General features: G+C 45.6%; 1 protein-coding gene across 1 annotated transcript; it reads right to left on the reverse strand.

Moving 5' to 3' along the window:
• Positions 1-4,681: 4,681 nt before the first annotated feature.
• LOC125644134 (immunoglobulin superfamily containing leucine-rich repeat protein) lies at positions 4,682-11,828 on the reverse strand. Its single transcript, XM_048867606.2, has 2 exons — positions 11,756-11,828; positions 4,682-9,159 (listed from the first exon to the last, which is right to left on the reverse strand). Exon 2 carries the CDS (start codon positions 9,152-9,154, stop codon positions 7,886-7,888), a length of 1,269 nt encoding a protein of 422 aa, XP_048723563.1. The 5' UTR covers positions 9,155-9,159; positions 11,756-11,828; the 3' UTR covers positions 4,682-7,885.
• Between the last annotated feature and the right edge of the window lie 3,420 nt (positions 11,829-15,248).

Below are 15,248 nucleotides of genomic sequence, written 5' to 3' on the forward strand. Positions count from 1 at the left end.
ACTCATGTTGAGGTTGTGATCCACCACAACTCCCAGATCTTCTTAGCAGTGCTGCTGCCAAGCCAGTTATCCCCCATTCTGTATTTGTGCATTTGGTTTTTCTTCCCTAAGTGTAACACCTTACGTGTTTCTTTATTGTATTTCATTTCGTTGTCTATAGCCCAGTTATCCAATTAATAAAGATCCCTTTAAATTTTAGGTTTTTCGTCCAAAGTATTGGCGCCCTGCCCCAGCTTTGTGTCATCCGCAAACTTGATCAGTATGCTCTCTATTCCTACATCCAGATCATTAATAAAAATGTTAAACAACACTGGACCCAGAACAGATCCCTGTGGAACCCCAATTGAGGCCACCCTCCAATCTGACATCATTTCATTAATAGTTACTCTTGGTTTGTGGTTGTTTAATCAATTACGTATCCATTTAATGGTAGTTCTATCAAGCCTGCATTCTCCAGCTTACTTATCAGAATGCCATGTGGGACTGTGCAAAAAGCCTTGCTGAAGTCCAGGTATATGATGTCCACCGCATTCCCCCATCCACCAAACCAGTTACCCTGCCAAAGAAGGAAATCAAGCTGGTTCGGCATGATTTGTTCTTAGGGCTTGTCTACACTGGCAATTTACAGTGCTGCAACTTTCTCGCTCAGGGGTGTGAAAAAACACCCCTCTCCCCCCCCCCCCCCCCAAGCGCAGCAAGTTTCAGCGCTGTAAAGCGCCAGTGTAGACAGTGCCCCAGCACTGGGAGCTACGCCCCTCATGGAGGTTTTTTTTAGAGAGCTCTCCCAGCACTGTGCCACGACCACACAAGGCACGGTAAAGCGCTGCTGCAGGTATTCGCAAATGGGATGTTTTATACATTGCTTTAGTAGCTTCCCAGGTACTGAGGTCAGGTTGTATAGTTCTATAGTTCATTTCCTGGCTCCTCCTTTCCCCACTTTTTAAAGATGGGCACTATGTTAGCTTTCTCCAGTGTCCAGGAGTCTCTGCTGTCATCCATGAGCTAGCAAATATTATTGCCAGAAGCTCTGAGATGTCTTCAGATAATTCCGTTAGCACCCTGCAGTGAATAACATCCAGTCACGCTGATTTGAATTCATTCAAATTGGTCAGAAGATCTCTGATGCATTCTTTACTTATCGTGATCTGCCTCCCTTCCCCTTTATTGTCTATGGTAACCTTGCTAGTTGTCCAACCACGTTATTTTTTGTGAGAGGACTGAAGCACCTGAACTGCAGCTCCCAGAAGACACTGCAGTACCATAGCCAAAACAAAATATATTGTGGGGGTTTTTTTGTTTGCTTGGGTGCTTTGGGTTTTTTGATGGAAATTAAAAAAAAAATCCCCCCAAAGCAGTCACTTTCAATGACCAATTTCATATAGTCAGACCCCAATTTCTGTTTTGATGGAAAATTTCCACCCAGCCCTAGCCTTGAGGTTGTTGGGGATCTTAATTAGCCAGCATTTGTGAAGAGCTGTGCAGCCCTCTTTTGGGGGAAGGAGCTGGTCAGGTTAATGAAAAATCCAAGCCAGTAGGTATTCAGGTGTCAACACCCTTGCACTAATAGTGCCCCTTAAACTGTGTGCATTTCAAGTGTCATCAGCCTGGGATAGAGTGGAGAATGGGTGACTATAGGAAGCAGAACTCAGAACTCCCATCTGGACCTCCATTCTTGGGGACACTGTTGTACAAGTGCTGTCTTGTGACATCTCCCTCACTTTCCAGGTGCAGTAGGGTATTTAGACTGTAGTATCTTTGCCTAGAACCTTGTTTCTATGTATTGGAGGATGGTGGATTGTTGATGCAAAAATCTGCCTACACATGGAGGCCAAGTTTGAAAATCCAGCCCCACTGTGAGAGGCATGCGATGGAAATGGACCATGCTGCCGTCTATCAGTACAACCTATGAGGTGTAATTCAAAGAGTTACTCTGAGCAAGGAGGTTTTTTAAAATTCTCTTGTTGTTCTGTCCTTTTCCCCCAAAGGCAGAGCTTGTTCTTCTGGGTTTTCATAGAAGTGGGACAGTCCCATGGTTCTTCTGGGGCCTGATCCATTGAGGTGCTGAGCACCTCCTAGGGGCTGCAGAGTGCATTGCAGGACTGTGCCCTCTGGTTAGTGACTCTCTTGGGGCACAGCTTGCAGACAGGGCTGCCAATGACAGCCCTTTGCTGACTGTATCCTTCCCTTTCATGCAGCAAGCCAGAAAACACTGTAGGTCTTGCAGAAAACAGGAGCTGCTATTTTTATTTTTAAGTCTGCCAGATATTGATATTTCCCCTCATGTTTTTGATGGAGCTTGAAATTAATGTCTTTCCTATTTCCTCCTGCTTTAAACAAACACATCTATGATGCTGGCAGAACCATGCAGTAAGCTGTTGATAACAGCCAAAAAAGGCTGCAAAAGAATTGCATGTATCCCCCAATTTGGTTTTGGTTAGGTCCTACGTAAACTGTGGTCACATTATTTTCCAGCTTTCACACTGGAATATACGTGGTTTCCTTGAAATAGGTCAGGGATGGCCAACCTGTGGCTCCAGAGCCACATGAGGCTCTTCAGAAGTTAATATGCGGCTCCTTGTATAGGCACCGACTCTGGGGCTGGAGCTACAGGTGCCAACTTTCCAATGTGCCAGGGGGTGCTCTGCCACAGGTGGTGCTCTGCCACAGGCCCTGCCCGCACTCCACCCCTTCCCGTGCCCTCCCCTGAGTCTGCCATGCCCTCGCTCCTCCCCCACCCACCCAGAGCCTCCTTCATGCCACAAAACAGTTGATTGGGAGATGCAGGGAGGGAGGGGGAGGCGCTGATCAGCAGGGCAGCCAGTGGGCAGGAGATGCTGAAAATGGGGGGAGGGGAGGAGCTGATGGGGGGGCTGCTGACGTATTACTGTGGCTCTTTCGCAATGTGCATTGGTAAATTCTGGCTCCTTCTCAGGCTCAGGTTGGCCACCCCTGAAGTAGGTGTTCAGCATAGAGCTGGTTTTAGTCTAAACAGTATTTCATTTGCAAAAAGCTGTTTTGACTAAAAGTATTTTTTGTGTGAAAAAACTGTTTTGTTTTTGGCAAAAAAATTGCAATGGAAAAATATTTTGAAATGAAAAGGTTCATTTTGAAAAACATTGTTTTTGAAAATTTCAAAAGAGCTTGGAATCTTAAACTAAAATGGGTTTCTCATTTTTATAGTTTAATATTATTTCCTGACATGTCAGTAGTATTATGTACGATGTACTACTGACATGCTCATGAAATAATATAAAAATAAATTTCTAAATGAAATTTCAAAATCACAAATTTTCTAAAACCAAAACTCTTCAGAATTTGCATTTTGCAGGAAATCTTGAAAATCTTTTTCATTATGATTTTGAAATGAAAACAAACTTCATACTGTCAATATTTTCCCTGCAATGGAAATTTGAGTTTTGCACAGCTCATACTTAGCTGCCATGCTGCATTACACCCTGGAGATGAATGGCCCTAATCACCAAGCTGCCCTCACAAAGTATTTCGTTCTGATCCTGTGTTGGACCCTGCTTGGCCCAGGCCAGGTCCCAGTTTGGGGTGTGGCATTCTAAGCTGTTTGCTGTGGTGGGGATATGCTCAGGTTGACCCCGGCTCACTAGCAGTTGCTGGTACAAGATTGGAGTTTCATCTAGCAAGTAACAAATTGCCCGAAGTGTGAGCAGCCAGCATCTGCCTCTCAGTGTGACACTTCCCAGCCATCCCTAGTTCAGAACTGAGGGAATGCCCAGCATGTGCTGTCATATGAGATAGTAGGGGAAGTGCATGGGCTTGTGGAGTGCCAGGTGACAGGCTAGCTCCTCTGTGCTTCTATGTAGGCAGCATCTGCGCTTAGCTTTACCTGGGCCCCCAGCTCCTGGAGGCATGTGACTGTATGAGAATTGCAACTTCCTTTTCTTTTCTAAGTGAACGTTATAGTCATGCTTGGGACCATGACCGGCTTGTAGCCAATGCAGCACCATCTGCCTGAGTCTGCAGGTAGCTGGGATGGGTAAACTGCTCTGTGCAACTCTTTAGGGTGTTAACAGCTTCTGGGGTGTGGCAGTGAAGGGACCCCTTTTCCTGCCCTGGCTCTCCTAAACGGAGTGTGGGGAACCATCATTCCAAGTGGGGGTGGAGTCCCAGGGGGTCTAGGGCCTCAGCTTGTTTTCATGTGTCCCTGGTGGCACACACAAAGGGTGAGGGGTCAGCATGCTCTCCTGGCAGGGTTAGTAGGCCCTGAAGGGTCACCCCTCCCCCTTGCATGCCCATGGCCCCTCAGACCCAGAAGGCAAGTGGGGGTGGGGCTGGTGCCTGCCCTCCCCATGAAGCCCCGGGGTTTGATGTTTTCCCCTTCTCCCCGACCCCTCTGTTGCATAGTGAGGGAGCGGAGACAGCCCAGGTTACTTCCCTTCAGCCTCAGCCATCACACCTGAATCGAGAATTCTCTGTTTATTCCATAAGCCATGGCTGGGTATTTTCCCATGGGACCTCTCCAAGGGGTGTCAGATCCACCCCACCCCACACTTTAACTGTAGCCTGCAGCTGGTGATTCACGGCGGTGTCAGGATTTCAGTCAGCTTTACTACCGCCAAGGTGGAGGATCCTGCTCTCATGTCCACTGGCCGAGGTTTGCTGTCTTTAGCGCTCTCACCCTCACCCCCTGAGCCACAGCCAGAGGGGAGGGTCATTTTAGAGAGATCTTTATTGCACTCTGTATGTTTCAGCCACGTAGTTCTGAAAATAACAATGTGAGGTGGATACAGCAATATTGTTCTAGCTCCTATGGTGATAGTGTTAGAAAAACACACTGGGAAAGAGAGCTTTAAGTATCTGAGAAACAGCTGTACAGTACCCTGACCTTTCCCTGTAGAACAGCTGGATTGTTCATAGGTCCCTGGGACAGCAGGGGCTATAGCCCATATCCTGGTCCCCCCCTGCCCCCAGTACATGTGACAAAGCTCTGATGTCACATCCATGGCAGTACAGCTCAGTTACTCACTCTCCCTCATCTTATCTTCCCATCTCTCTTTCTCCCCATGCACTGTGGGGGGGTCTCTGCTTAGCCCCATTTGGACATGAGCATGAAGAGAAGATTGAGGGTCTGGGCTGTGATTTTCCTCTCACTTTTACCAGTGGTGTAACTCAGTGGGGCAGGTTCTCAGCTGATGCTAGATCTCCACAGAGCTTTGACAATTTACACCAGCTAAGGATCTGGCCCATTGACTTCAATGGGAAAAGTGAGTCAAGGATCAGTCAGTTACATGGTATAATTGATGCATCATCTGTAGGACAGGAGGATAATTGTGATTGAAGGGCCCAGTCCTGCAAAGTGCTGAGCATCCTTGACTCAGATTCTAGCAGGATTGGGCCTTTTGGGGAAACAAAAGGAATAGAAGTGTGGAAAAGCTCTGGAATACTCATGCATGTACCTCGGTCTAAAGGTCAGTGCTGGAAGCCCAGCCTCTGCCTCAGTTCAACCATACGCTCATCCTCTGCTAGCTACAAAGCATAGAATCATAGAAGATTAGGGTTGGAAGAGCCCGCAGGAGGTCATCTTGTCCAACCCCCTGCTCAAAGCAGGACCAACCCCAAATAAATTATCCCAGCCGGAGCTTTGTCATGTCTGCCTCTGAGTCACCATCTAGTGGTGTGAACTGCACCAGATACCCCTGCCCCTCGTGTAATCCAAAGAGATCATCAGAATGAAGTCTCAGGGCACCAATAAGGGGATAGGACACTGGCTGAGGACCAGCTAAAGGGGTTTGCTGTGGGTGAGTCCATCCTTCCTTTCCCTTTTCCCATAGATCATGATCATCTACTTATAGTCATCTCAACTGGCTGCTCCCCCAGGGACTAGCATGGTTCTCCATTCAGCCATTCACCCTTAGGCTCTTATTTATTAATATGAAGATGGTATTCTAGAATCAGAGAAATGTGGGGCTGGAACGGACCTTGCGGTCATTAAGTCCAACCCCTTGCACGGAGATCAAGTAAACCTAGACCATCCCTGACAGGGGTTTGTCCAACCTGCGCTTAAAAACCTCCAGTGATGGGGATTCCACAACCTCCATTGGAAGCCTGTTCCAGAACTTAACTCCCCTTATAGCTAAAAGTCTTCCCTTATGTCTAACCTAAATCTCCCTTGCTGCAGATTAAGCCCATTGCTTACTGTCCTACCTTCCGAAGACATGGAGAACAATTGATCATCATCCTCTTTATATAACAGCTCTTAACCTATCTGAAAGGTCCTGCTTTGAGCAGGGAGTTGGACTAGATGACTTCCTGAGGTCTCTTCCAACCCTAATCTTTTATGATTCTATGAAAACTGTTATCAGTCCCCACCCCCGCTCAATCTTCCTTTCTCATGCCCAGGTTTTTTTACCTTTCTGCATAGGGTAGGTTTGCTAAACCTTTGATCATTTTAGTTGCTCTGCTCTGGACTCGCTCCAATTTGTCCACATCTTTCCTAAAGTGTGGTGCCCAGAACCCACAGTGCTCCAGCTGAGGCCTCCCCAGTGCTGAGTAGGGCAGGGCAATTACCTCTCGTCCCTTGCACATGACACTCCTATTTGTCCTCCCCAGAATGATGATAGACTTTTCACAACTGCATCACACTGTTGACTCATATTCAATTTGTGATCCACTATAACTCCCAGACCCTTTTCAGCAATACGACTGTCTAGCTAGTTATTCCCCATTTTGTAGTTGTGCATGTGATTTTTCCTTCCTAAGTGAAGTACTTTGCACTTGTTTTTATTGAATTTCATCTTGTTGATTTCAGGACATTTCTCTAATTTTTCAAGGTAGTTTTGAATTCTAACCCTGCCTTCCCAAATGCTTGCAACATCTCTGAGCTTTGTTTCATCTGCAGATTTTATAAGTGTCCTCTTCATTCCCATTATCCATCACTAATGAAAATATTGAATAGTAGTGAATCCAAGACTGACCTCTGCAAGTCTGACCACTGCAGGGGCGCCACTAAACATGCCTGCCCAGTTTGACAGTGAACCATTGATGATAATTCCTCTTTGAGAATGATCTTTCAACCAATTGTGCACCCCCCATATAGTAATTTTATCTAGACCACATTTGCTTATGAGAATGTCATGTGGGATGGTGTCAAAAGCCTAACTAAAATCAAGATATATCATGTCTACTGCTCCCTCACCCATCTACTAGACCAGTAACCCTCTCAAAGAATGAAATTAGGTTGGTTTGGCATGATTTGTTCTTGGCAAAACCACGCTGGCTATTCCTTACAATCATATTATCTTCTAGGAGCTAACAAACTGATTGGGTAATAATTTGAAAGGAAGCACCTAATTGGCTGGTGAAGGTGCCAGCTGTTCAGCCATCTGGTATTACCATTCAGAGGTGGACTTATCTTCCCTAATGAAGGTAGATGAAAGGATGCTTTTGGCTTCTATCTGAACCAAACCTCTGGATCTGTTCCAGGGTTCACCCATCATTGCACACATTGACAGCTAATAAAAAATAGAGGGTCTATTTAGTTTAAAGGTGGGGTCATGCCAGATATGGGTTATTGCACCAGTGTTGCCATTAATCCTGAAACAGCACATTCATACCAAAGATGAGTTGAAATCAACCCCTGCCTGCAGATCTAAACACCTTAGACTTGGAGGTGGGATTGGGATCCTGGATCAGGTTTCCCAGCTGGCTTGTTTAATACAGTTGGCTGAACCAAGCACATGTTTCTGAATGCCACGAAACTAGGGGGTGAAGGAAGGTTTGAAAGTCAGACCTGGCTTCTGCATCTCAGCCCCAGCTTTGATTAGTGCCTCAGACAGCTCCCAGCAGCTCAGTGCATGCATGACACTATGTCAATATAAATGATACAGAAATACAGAGAAACCCTTTGGCATTTTCCTTAGCAATAAAGGAAAACAACTAAACAGAACATGCAAGCCCAGAGACGTGACTCCAGAAGAGTGCCTCCATCACTGCTCCCCATCCCTGCAGGAACACGGTAGATGATCACAAGCTTTTCTCCAGCCTGGGAGGAATTGGCTTGGGCTTCCTTGTTGCAGTGTTTGGCTCCAAGCTTGCTGGTTGCGAGGTTGTTTCTGAGCAGATCTTCTGCCGGGTTTTCTGAATTGGCCAATGCCACATTGACTGAGACCTTGCGAGTACCAACCTCGTTGGTGGCCAGGCAGGTATAGGTCCCTTCCTCGTGCTTGCTCAGGTGGGGGATGACCAGGGTGCCGTTTCCATAGACCAGGAAGCGCTCTGCACTGTGCTTGGAGCCCCCAGTAGACAGGTCATTCTTATCTCTTTCCACATTGGGCCCATTTATCTCTGTTCCTTGGATGGGGGTCTGGATCTCCCACCTAATCTCTGGCTGGGGGCTGCCTGTGACGCTGCAGTGCAGCATGAGCGTGAGCCCATCATACAGTACGGTGTTGTCCAAGTTGGGGTGGCAGGTCAGCTGCACAGAGGGAGGTGTGCACTGAAGGTCAGGGATCCTCCCCAGGGGGACACCTCTGAGGCTTTCCGGGGCTGCACAGCTGATGGAGTCCCTTTTGGGGATGGAGATCAGGGTGTTCTCAGCCCAGCTCTTTAGCCACAGAAGCCTGCAGGTGCAGTTGAAGGGGTTGTTGTAGATCTGCAACTGGGAAAGTGAACTCATGGCATCAAAAGTGCCCTGGGCGATGGTGGTGAACTTGTTGTCGTTGATCCACAGGGACCTCAGGTCTTTCAGGGTGTGGAAGGCCTCCCAGGGCAACTTCACAAGCTGGTTGTTGTTCATCTTCAGCAGCTGCAGAGTGCTGAGGTTGTACAGATCCCCCCAGGGGAAGTCTGCAAGCTGGTTATTGCTGAGGTCTATGTTTTTCAAATGCAGAAGCCTGGCGAAGGTGCCTTCCTCAATGGCGCAGATTTCGTTGTGCGCCAGCCACAGCGACTGTACCTGGGTGACCTCCAGAAAGGAGCTCTGCTGTAACGAGGTGATCTTGTTGGCCGACAGGGTGAGGGTGGTCACGTTGGAGGGCAGCCCCGTGGGGACCCCCTGGAGATCTCTGTAAGCACATTCTGCTAGCTGGCGGCCATATTTTTTTTCTACGCAAGTGCAGGGCTCCGGGCACTCCTGGCTCATCACAAAGAAAGTTGCAGTCCACAGGCAGAGAAATGGACCCATCATTTCTTCTGTGAATAAAGAGACCAAGATTGGCACAAGTTATTTTGCTTGCATCTTTTCTCTGAGACAGCACTGCTTCTCTCCTCTGGGCTGCATCTTAGAGCAGCATTTTCCCCTCTGGTTTTTATTTAGCCAATCAACCCAAGGAACAGCAGATGATTACAGTACCACACATGGCTAGCTATAATGTTTAAATGATAAATGTGATGAAAAGAAGATTTATATCTGATCTGAATAAGATATTTACATTCTAACAATAATAGAGCCTTAGAAGGCAATGACAGATCCTTAGAATCCAGTAACAGATCCTTAGAATTCATACATATTGTAGCTCCTAAATAACTTTGAAGATCTGAGCCTTTATGTTGGCACAGCCCTAACACAAGGGGGCCTGGATCTCAGCTAGGTCCCCTAGCTGCCACTGGAGTACAAATAGTTAATAATACATAGAGCAAAATCAGCTCAGATTTCCCTCTTCTCCAGTTTCGCAAGTGGACTCAGAGATCTCTTTTTTTTCTACAGGCAGTTTTAGCTGCTACCTTCCTTCCCTCTCCCTATCATTTAAAAGCAGATCTTTGAGGGCAAAAAAAGAAAAAAATATATATATGCAATGTCATGATTACTGTAAGATTTGCAAAATGATGTTGGACAATGCAAAAGATAGGGCCAATTTGCCAAACTGTGAGACAGCATGAGACCAAGAAAGCATAAGATTCAATGGGTATTATCATAAGATGGGTGCGAGGAGTTTGGCTTCAGTCTGTGTCTGTCTGTCGGAGAGAGAAATGTGAAAGAATAGTAAAGATTTCACACTAATCTGATGGCATTTTCTGCTCTAGTCGATGCGTTTCTGAGCCTGGCAGAAGGCCTGGATGCAGAGGCTCTGACTACACTAGGAACTAGGCTGTGGTTCTCTTCCTCACATACACATACTAATACTAGCTCTCATGGACCTAGCACAAGTATAAATAACAGCGTCGCCATGGTGGCACAGGTAGCAGATGTGGAAGCATGGCTTAGCCGCACTGAATACGTACCCACCAGTTTCAGTCAGGTTTGTACCTGGCATGGCTCAACCCGTGGCTCTGCTGCCACTCCCCATGCTACCGCACTCTGCTGCTATTTCTACTCATGCCAGCTAGATGATAGCCAGTGGGAGCATGGCTACACAAGTAGGCGAATCCCACCATTAGCTGGTTGTGTACATGTTGCAGCGCCCCAGCTAACTGAAGTGCTCCTACATAATGAAGTGAAGTTTCTACCAGAGATGGACAATGATCCTCTGCTCAGACACCCTGCTCCCCCGCACAGTGTGATTGAGTCCCAGTGAATCTATGCTGGCTGTGGCCCCTCCACTCTTTAGGGGGCTGCACACCAGCACAGAGAATTAGTGTGGAGCTCCCTACATAGCCTCTCCTCTACCTGACCCCCCTGCAATGGCTTTTCATGCCCTACAGAGCCTGGCTGTGTACGGAGCCCAGGACTGACCCTTTCATTTCTGGTCAACAAAGGGCCCAATCATGTAGTCTTTTCTGGAACAAATTTAGTGTGCACTTCAGCGGGACTGTGGCCTAAGGAAGAATTGTGGCTTCAGGCCTGACTGGGATTCCAAGTCACATGTTCACATATGATAACTAACCTGCCTGTAAATGCTGGTGGGGCCAGGCAGTCTGTTGCGAGGTGTATGTTAGCTCAGGCTGAAGCGCTGCTCAGTTTCTCAGGCTTGGGCTAAGAGTACAACTGGTCACAAACATTTGTGTTCTGTCTTTGCTCGACTGTCCAGCGTTAGACAGTATATTGCAATCTGCCTATGAACCCACTAAGTGGGGATGTTCCCAGAGTGTGTGTGGGGTGGGGTGGAGGGGATTGGAAGCGGTATTTGGAACATGGCTGCATTGCTTCAAAACCTGGCTTTTGTCTGCTTCCCATTTCCCATCCCCCTTTCCCCTTCCTAGCCTCCCACAGCTCAAGCCTTATGCTTTGCTCAGCTGTTATTAAGAATGTGTCTGGATGTTACTGTTGGCATTTGCCTCTCCAGTCCTGGCCTGTGGATTTTTTCTCAGCCCCCTCCCAGCCACTTAGGCCAAGAAGAATACTTTCTCCTAACATTCAGTGCATCCACTCCTCTTGCCAGGACATCCTGAGGAGTTTGCAGGTACTTGATAGCAATACAGGTCTCCACCCTGCTCTGTGCTTTCCTCCCATCAGGTTTTGACAAACACTACATTTTTTTTTTTTTTAAATTGAAACATCCATGGCTTCAGTTTCCAGTAAATAAAATCTCCCTGTTCTGCACGGGAGTCAGAGACCTGGCTTTAAAGCCACAAGGACAATTGATTTCAGGCTATTGTCTGGCCCACATATCGGCTTATCAAAGAGTTCTCAGCTACGCTTGGGCCTCTACCAACATTCCAGCATCAGCCCAAGTAATGTTGCTCAGCAAGTCCTGTGTGTCCCACTCGGAAACGATTTTAGAAGCAAGATTTTCTGCAGATAAATGGGCCAGTGTTGCAAATGATTACCTGGGAAAATAAGGTTAAATGCTAATAGTCTTATTTAAATATAAAGGCTCCCATATTGATCACTTAAAAGGCAGAGCGTTACCTCTTTTTGCTGCTTCCCCTTCTGTCTTCCAGAGTAAATCAGTTCAAGGCAAACTCTGTAAACATTGTTCTGGGTCCTGTCAGAGTCACGCAGTCCAAAAATGTTAATAAAAAAAAAAACTCCACACAATTCTGCCCTTGCAAAAAAGTGCCGAACAAAGCACAATCACCCTTTGCTGGTTGCAAGCCTCAGGGAGAATTGATATTCTTTGCTATCGGTCCTACAACAGTTGTACCATTATTCCTGGTGTATTTACAAACAACAGAGTTTATTTGCCCAGTGTTGTCTTTGTGGATATATGGGCAGGGAGGCCTAAAAGCACCTTTAAATGGAAGCAATGTCCTGTGAACCAGTTGAATCCCTGCTCCTCAATTGATTTTTCCTGCAGCTTATAGTGTATAATATTTCAGTGTCCTACCAGGCTCATCCTGAAGACATAACTGACAACTTATTTTCAGCAGCAAGGACCTGCCTTTCGTAAGTGACTCTAGAAACTTAAATGGAAAAAGATGCCAAATTATTTTTTCCCCTCCTCTTCTCTTGTGATACAGCTAGGAATCTCTTAAAGAAACAATAAATGGCAAAACCAGCTTGTTATGAGAGTTCAGGACTCTGAGCCTTTCAGCTGCAATTCCCATTTCCAGGGCAGATTTTCAGTTGATTTCTCTCTCTCTCTCTCCCCCTCCCCCCTTTTTTTGACAGCACGAACCCCCTTAAAAATCTCTATTTTCCTTGCTCCATGCTCTGCGATCTGAAGGAAAAATAACTCCAGAATTTTTTTAATGAATAACTGATGAAGCAAAACTCTGTTAAATGCTCCATTCCCCTCTCTGAATTCCTAGTGCTAAGTAGCTAGTACGGTTCTGCTATGAAATATATAAATTCTCTTCAGTGCCTCTGCTACTGATTTAGTGGCCAAAATGCCTGAGTCTGAGCCATACTGTCAGCCAGAGGGTAACCCCTTTTCAGATCAGTAGCCAAGAACTCTATACATTAATTTTGAAGAACTGATGATGCCCATGGAGAAATATTAGACATGCAGGGCCAAATTCCATGATGTGGCACAATGTAAGTTATATTTCCCTGCAGTAGCTAAGCCCTTTGCACTGAGTGGGGGATTTGCCCTGAGAGAAACCAAGTTGTGGTTCCATATTCACTCTCCCTTTGGTTTCTTGCCATAGTGTGAGCAATTTTAACTTCCTCTGGGACCCACTTTCATGGAGGCAATCAGTGTGCTATCTCAGTTATCCTGTGGAACTCATCACTGAAAGTTATCACTGAGTCCCAAAGTTTGTCAGGCTTAAAAAAAAAGAGTTGGGACATTTTGCCTAAGTAGTAATGGGAACAATCATGGTTACAATAGCTAGGATAAAAATATAAGGGATATAAACCCTCATTCGTCAGCACATCAGCCAACTATTAACAGCTAGGAGTCAGGAAGAAAGTTCCTCTATGAGCAGGTTATTTCATAATTGTCCACTACGGGTTTTGTTCACCTTCCTTTGAAGCATCTGGAAATGATGAAAGACTGGTAATTCACAGATCTTAGCGATTGAAAAGACCTGCTAAATTGCATTCATTCCCAGGAAAGGACAGATTAAAGTCCCATTTCCCTGACTGGGACAAGTCTGAAGTGAAAAAGAATCTATGCTAAACTTACACATGATGCTGTACAGCCAAGGTAATAAAAATGTCTGTAATGTACAAAACTCTAGCAAGCAGCCAGGTACAATAAATAAATAATAACTAGGAGCTTCCATAAGCAATGATGTGTACACCAAAATGGCTGCTATGGCATCACCATAATGTAATTGTTGCAGACAACATAGAAATTCAACAGAGCAGTGAGGGACCCAGTCTTTGTATAACACTCTATCCAGGGTGTAGCAGATAAACATACAAACCCTCCAACATGCATCATACTGTGGTGGGGGTGGTGAAACCTTCCTGACCTCAGCCCATTGTTTGCTGTATGCCTTGAAGCATGAGAATTGCTATTTTAATCCTAGCTAATGCAGTCTCAGACACTATGCTTCAACAAATCAATGTTTAATCAATGTTTAATGTGCCAGAAACCCTTCTGTAACTTTACAGCAAGCCCGAGTCCTACCAGTGTACAAACAAACTGCACTAGAAATGAAAAGGCTTCTTTGAGCCAAAAGCCTCCATGAAGTCACTGTAGCTATAGGAACCAGTGATGTAGAAAAAGCAGCAAGGCTTTGGCCAATTTTTGTTTTCGCTAGCCAGAGTTGTAGGACTTCGTGGAGCAATGCAGCTATTCTGATTGCTGATCCACTTAGGGCCAGATTCGGGCACAGGTCTGGTGTAAACAAGAGGCAAACTTGGCCAATGCTTTCTCAGGTACACAAGCATATACACAAGCCTCAACAATACACATACACATAAACTTCAACAATGTTGAAGTTAATCATGTGCTTAAATGCTTTGCTGGATCAGGGCTTAAAACTAGTGCCCATCCATTACTTCATGTGTCCTGATGGAACAAGCGCAGAGACATTGTCTTTAGTGGACTCAGGCCTATTTACCCCAAGGCTGAATTTGGTTCTTTGAATTTATTGGTGCAGAGGACAACAGTAGGTGAAAGGATTAGATTTTCATTAGTAAATATCAGTAAAAGTCAACTTCACTGTACACACACACAAAAATTGAGGAAAAAATGTTTCTATCCACAGTAATCGAAATTTACAGGGAGTCAAAGTATGAAAAATGCTGCATGAGCACTTATTCGAGTTTGATTTAAGGCTATTGACTTTGCATATTTTGACAAGTGATGGTGACAATTTGTGTTTTAACAGTTATGAAGGTTTAACTTTTGGAATCTCAATGTCTATGGTCCTTAAATAATTATTGTATGGCCCCCCCCATTAGCCTATCCTCCCATAATTTCCTGCAACGGTGAAAATATAAATTGATAAAAATTTTAAAAAATGCTTAAAAGGCATAATTTTGTGAAAATCTTGACAACTGAAATTGATAAATATGTTTAAAGTTGCTCATTGATTTTATCCATCAAATTGATAAAAAAAAAATAGTTGACTTCTGCCAAGCCTGTTTACACCTGTGGTCCAGGCTAGTCTCCCAATGCAAGTGGTGTAGAAAAGGATTTGTATCAGGCTGGCAGAAGGGTAAACTGAGGGAGAGGGAGGTGAAGGGATTTCCCAGAGGTCATGCATGGCCTAATTCTGTTCTTAGTTACATCAGTGTGAATTGGGAGTGATGCCAGTGCAACCAGTGGAGGGCACAGAGATAGGCCCATTAGTTTACCTTCCGGTTCAAGCCATGACGCTGCTGTGATGATACATGTGAATCACAACTGAGCTCACAGCTGACTCCTGAATCACTGGCCAGGCCAATGATTGCAGGCTGCGCTGCGAGACATCCCTCTGAAATGAGCCTGCTCCTGATGCAATAGACAGCTCTAGTCTGAGATACTGACTCTGACAGAGGCCTTGTCTATACTAGAGAGGCTTTA

This window comes from Caretta caretta, chromosome 10, assembly GCF_965140235.1.
Source record: "Caretta caretta isolate rCarCar2 chromosome 10, rCarCar1.hap1, whole genome shotgun sequence".
Taxonomy (NCBI): Eukaryota; Metazoa; Chordata; order Testudines; family Cheloniidae; genus Caretta; species Caretta caretta.